Raw genomic sequence first — 5,696 nt, forward strand, 5'->3', positions numbered from 1 at the left:
TATCGTCCGCCGCGTCCATAGGAGGAGCGACCGCGGCCACGGCCTCGACCACAACCACGTTCAGTATTGTTGTCGGTTTGGGTGTGGTTGCGGGTGTTAGGAGATGCACGAGTAGGTTCCGTGGCGGCGTGAAGAGCAGTACAGGCCGATTGGGTCGAGAGTTTTGCTTGTGCAGTTTTTCGTTCTTCAACTTGGCATAGACGCGACCGAGTGTTGTAAAAATCCGGAAGAGGTAGTGTTTGCTGTAGTATGAGAGAGATGCTCTCATACTAATCCGTTAAGCCGGTGAGAATCTGAAGAACCAGTTGGTTTTCGGAGACGGTGGACCCGAGACTTGTGAGTTGATCATAAAGCAGCTTCATGTGTTAACAGTATTCAGCCATAGTAGAAAATTGTTCAAGGCGCGTGTTGAAAAATTTGTTTTGGATGGTGATGGTACGAGCCGCTTGGTTGTCAAGAAAACTATTTTTAAGTCGACACCAAGCGTCGTATGCGGTGGTGTTGGTGATCATTATTGTGTGCATGAGATCCTGAGATATGGTACCGTAGATCCATTGTAGAACAATGGAATCTATACGTTCCCATGACTCAAGATAAGTATGTTTGGGGATGGTTTCTTTTTCTTTTTCTTTTTCGGTGGAAGAGGAGGTACCGGTGTCGCGAGCTTGCAAGTGATCGAAGACATCATAGGCTTTACAGTGGAGGACGAATAATTCAGCCCATGTGTTGTAGTGTTCGGTTTGACTATCAAGAATCAGCGGGATGAAGTTCTTGATATTATTAACCGTGACAGCAGGATGGATGGTTGAAGAAGACATGATCGGCCGTTGTATGAGGGTGGCCGATTACGAGAGAGAGGATGAGTTGGGGGGGGGGGCGAAAAAGAAGAAGAAGAAGAATTAGGGTTAGGGTTAGGCTCTTGATACCATGAAGAATGATATGGCTCAATTGGAATTCTCTTTCATTGATACCTCAATATAAATACAAGATACAATCCCTTATCTTAGGGAACAAGTAAATACAAATCTTGGGGAACAAGTAAATACAAAATCATATCTATATTTACATAAGGGATATTCCATTAGGATCGTTAAGGCTGTGCGGTATGGGGTACGTCCCCATACCTGTCGAGGACCGGCGCCGCCTTAACACCATCCCCCTGGTCCCCGTCCTCACCGGCGAGACCTTGACGTTGGAGATGGTCCAAAAATGGTGGCCGCCTTCGCTGATTATGACCGTTAAATAAAAAAAATTTAATTTACCCATTTTCAAAAAAAAAAAAAAAACAATTCTCTCTTTATTTTTTAACCCATTTTTCACCTCCATTTACCATTTTTAACCCATTTTCTCATCTTTCTCCCTATATTTTTTAACCCATTTTCACCTCCGACGATCGAACCGAACCAATTCTCTCAACATTTGTCAAACGCCTTTGCAGCATTCCAACACACACCAAACCAATTCTCTCAAAATCAAGCCCTTCAACAATTGATGATGCAGGGTGCTTTTAATCTCCAACCGAACCCGACGCAACCCGTTCAACCCCAACCGATCCCGACGCAACTCTTTCAACAATCCGAACCCGACGAGGATGTGGAAGTTGTTCCCGAAACCCAACCACAAAAAGAAAAATGCAAACGAAGAAAAGGCAAGCAAGTAGTGGGTGAGCAACCGTCCAAACCAAAGGCGAAACTGTGGATGCCAATCGAAGAAGAAGCCTTAGCTAAGGCTTACATAGGTACGTCTACACACCCGACAAAAGGTTGGTAAAACTAACTTTTTTTGAAGTTTATATTTTTTAGAATTAGTTTTTTTTGTAACATATTTTTTTTGTAACATATTTTTTTATAGGTAATAATCAAACGGGTGACGATTTTTGGAAGGCGGTTTTGGCGAAGTTCCTTGGACTAATGGACCAAGGCCCGTATCGAGATATCGACTCAGTGTCATCAAAGTGGCGAAAAATGAACGGGTTCGTCAATAAGTTTTGCGATGAATATAATAAAATATATTCAAGTGGGCGTCGTAGCGGCATGAGCGACGAGGATGTGTTTAAAAAGGCGATGGAGATGTACAAGTCGAACAATGGCAATACCTCATTCGCACACGTTCGCGCGTGGGAAATTTTGCGAACGCACCCAAAATGGGCGCCGATTCCCAACGAGGTGGAGATGGCGAAGCGGCAAAGGACATCGGAATCAGGTAGTTTTAGCGCCGGTGGATCGGACGCGAGGTGTCACATAAACTTAGACGATGACGCCGAGTTCGACGAAGAAGAATACGCCCTACATGAAGCGGAGCGTCCCCCGGGCCGGGACAAATCAAAGAAGGAGCGGACGAAGGAGAAAGAAAAGAAAAAGGTAGACCTGAAGATGGACGAGTTTATGGCACAATTTAAAACGTACACCGAGGTCTCGGCCCAAAAGGCGAAGGCGAAGGAGCGGGCCGTCAAAGAAAAGTCTCGTGTGGCGGGAGAAAAGTTACGCGAAAAGATCCGATTGTCCGATGAAAAAAATCTGATTGTCCGATGAAAAGATTCGGCTCAAGGAATGGGAAATAATAATGATGGATGTCGATAATTATCCCGAGCCGAAACGTTCGATGTTGAAAAAACTACAAACCGACATCATGAAGAAGCATCAAATTATTTAAGTCTATGTTTATTTTTTAAGTTTATGTTTTTTTTAAGTTTATGTTTTTTTAAGTCTATGTTTTTTTTAAGTTTATGTTTTCTTTTTTAAGTTTATGTAATGTTTTTTAATATTAATGAAAATATTTTGTTAATTTATTTGTTAAATGTAAAAAAAAGTAGAAGATTGAAAAAATAAAAAAATATAAAAGTGGTGGGGTAGGATCATCTAGGACCATCCTCCCATTTTCACTAGTTTGGTGTGATGGACCATCCTTGGGAGGACTATGATGTGGCGTCTACGTGACGGATCATTCTCCAAGGGAGGATGGGCACCATACCCTCTAACCTAAGATCAATAAATTTTGAGTATAACTGCTTTCATACCATTACTTAAAATATACTTAGACATCATTTCTTATATACTATTTGATCACATATTAGTTTATTATATCTCAATTGGTAGAGTCATAGGTTAAAATTTGTACAGGGTAGTATTTTAGAATAATTGGTGAAATAAAGTAAAGTAGCGTTTGCCGCTCAGGAATATATATACATATATATATATATAGTGGGGTTCATTGGGGAACACTAAAAAAGTGGGGAACCGGGGAGAAAGGGACATCATGGACAGCATTTGTATCTTATTTTAGAGCTCCTGAGGGAGGAGCCACTACGCGCGAAGTCTTGTTAAAGGTAACTTCTGGATTCGAGAGGTACATTTTTGGGCATATAAACAACGAAGTGGGAATACGCGTGGATCTCGCTAAGATCCATTTTGTTAGAAACTGATCAACACCAAAGATCCCTTCGAGGATACAGCAATCTCTTTAGCACACCAGGGGGCTGTGCTCGTGGAAGACAAAACATGAGGACGTCTTTTCAGTTTTCGAATCCCAACTCTGCTATGCACTGAGCATCGTCTTTAACCGAGGATGCGGGTGATCTAGTGGTATACCATGATGGTTCGAATCAGAGTTCCAGTTACACGCCAATGCAACATGAGGAAGTGGTGGCATACGTAGTGGATTTACAGGGAGAGTTGCACGAGTCACAACCCGCGATGGAAACCATGGTCTTTGGATTTAAGTTGGAGTCATTACTTGGACGGTACCAAATGAACTACTTAGACCGATCACAAGGGCTTTCCGCGTACCCTTGTTTCGAAGGAGTTAAACATGTAATAGCATTGCTGGAAGAACTTTTGAATGATCACGACTGTGAAACCTGAACGTGCACGGGCTTTGCAGCTCACTATCGACTCTAACTTACCTGATCCGACTCGCTCTGTTCAAACTGGAGAACTGAAGGAAGAGAATTTTCAAGTAAAACCCATGCGGGGCATGGAGAAGCAACCGTTGGGAGGTCGGACGATATTCACTACCTCATGGAACGAATGTGGGTCTCATTATATGGCAACTGTAGGGAACTCGTGTTGAGCAAAGCACACCGGACTCGATATTCTAGTCGTCTGGGTTTTGATGAGAGATATTAGGATCTATAAATCTTCCACTGGTGATCGGGTATGAAGGCCCACCTAGCTATGTATGTGAATGATGTTTGACTTGTGGGAAAGTCAAGGTGAAGTATCAGCAACCAGAAACACCCATATGGAAATGAGAACAGACTGCCATGGATTCTGTCACTAGTCTACTTACAACTCGAAACGGAAACAATATCACCTGGGTGATCGTTGATTGTCTCACGTTACCAGCACACTTTCTTGCAATCAAGGAAACCGACGAGTCTTCACAGCTGTGAGTGTTCCTCTGAGAGAGGAGGCTTTTAGGCACGAGGTGCCAACTCCTGTTACCTTTGATTTTGATCTTTGCTTGATTTATGACATGCAACACACAACACCCTTGGCTCACGTCTAGACATGAGCATTGCTTATCATCGTAGGACTAACAGTCAGAGTAAACGAACCATCCGGACACTCAAAGACATGCTGCGAGCATGTGTGTGTTTGACTGTGGTGAAAATTGGAAGGATACCTACCTTTGGTTGGGTTATAATGCAGTAGTTACTATTCTAGTATTCAGACAGCTCTGTTTGAGGCATTGCATGAACGATAATGCCAATCTACTTGTCATAGATCCAGGATTTGTACTCGAACCTCTTGGTAAGATTGTTTAGATCGGAAATCGTTTGGCGGCAACTCGTGACCGTCAGGAAAGCTGACAAGCTTAGGAAACACTGGGAGTTCGCTATAGGCGATCATCATGTTGAAAATCTCACCCTGGGAGTGTGTGGTATGTTTGGGAAGCGTGGCAAGCTTATTTACGTTACGTGAGTTATCCAGAATTCTGGAAAGAATCAGCCACGTTGCCTACAAACTCGAGTTACCCGACGAATTAGGTAACGTACATGATGTCATTTATGTCTCGAATCTAAGGCAGTGTTTGATGAAACATTTGTAATACTTTTATTAGACGAGTTGCAGTGGTCGAGGAGCCAACCAAAGACATAGGCGAGGAAGTAAGGTTCGTTAACATAGCCCAATTTCCAATCGTGAGAGTTCGTTGGAACTCAAGACGTGGACTGGAGTTCTCGTGGGAACACAATGATCGGAGTAACCTCTAGTATCCTCAGTTGTTCAAACGGTTGTATCAACTTCTGATATCATTGGCGAATTTCAGGACGAAATTCCCTTTCAAGTTGGGGATGATGTGGTACCCGCGGAAAAACCCACAGTCATCCTGATTTAACACCTCACTATTTCGGTTTACTTATCAAATTTCGGGACGAAATTTCTTTCAAGTTGGGGATGATGTGACTGCCCGAGCTTTCAAGGTATTGCTTCTACGCAATTATCTGTTTCACAACTCTACCTTGATAAACTGATTAATGCTGCATGTTTGTTAAGAGATAAATGCACATGTTTATTGTATTGTTTGTGTGGTTGTTTTGTGCACGTTTCATAACATAGTTTCTTCGTCATTGTTATACTCGACGAAACATAGGTCTTTCATCAACTCCACCTCTCGACGAAAGATAGTCTTTCATCATGAAGAGTGTTTCGTCGGCCCATGGTCTTTCGTCGGCCCATCTCATGACCCAGGCCCAT

The 5,696-nt window shown here is 42.8% G+C and overlaps 2 protein-coding genes across 2 annotated transcripts; one reads left to right on the forward strand and one right to left on the reverse strand.

Moving 5' to 3' along the window:
- Window positions 1-365: 365 nt before the first annotated feature.
- On the reverse strand, window positions 366-818 carry LOC110924585. The gene has a single exon (XM_022168580.1). The coding sequence runs from the start codon at window positions 816-818 to the stop codon at window positions 366-368; it is 453 nt and encodes a 150-aa protein (XP_022024272.1).
- A 676-nt stretch (window positions 819-1,494) lies between these two features.
- Window positions 1,495-2,531, forward strand: LOC110924586. Its single transcript, XM_022168581.1, has 2 exons — window positions 1,495-1,738; window positions 1,852-2,531. The coding sequence occupies exons 1-2, from the start codon at window positions 1,495-1,497 to the stop codon at window positions 2,529-2,531; spliced, it is 924 nt and encodes a 307-aa protein (XP_022024273.1).
- Window positions 2,532-5,696: the final 3,165 nt, after the last annotated feature.

Source organism: Helianthus annuus, chromosome 17 (genome assembly GCF_002127325.2).
Source record: "Helianthus annuus cultivar XRQ/B chromosome 17, HanXRQr2.0-SUNRISE, whole genome shotgun sequence".
Classification (NCBI taxonomy): Eukaryota; Viridiplantae; Streptophyta; class Magnoliopsida; order Asterales; family Asteraceae; genus Helianthus; species Helianthus annuus.

Excerpts from the sequence above, each read along its gene's own strand:
- LOC110924585 (XM_022168580.1), bottom strand. The coding sequence starts at position 818 with ATGTCTTCTTCAACCATCCATCCTGCTGTCACGGTTAATAATATCAAG.
- LOC110924586 (XM_022168581.1), top strand. The coding sequence starts at position 1,495 with ATGCAGGGTGCTTTTAATCTCCAACCGAACCCGACGCAACCCGTTCAA. Across the intron at positions 1,739-1,851 it reads CTTAGCTAAGGCTTACATAG|GTAATAATCAAACGGGTGAC; the intron begins GTACGTCTACAC and ends ATTTTTTTATAG.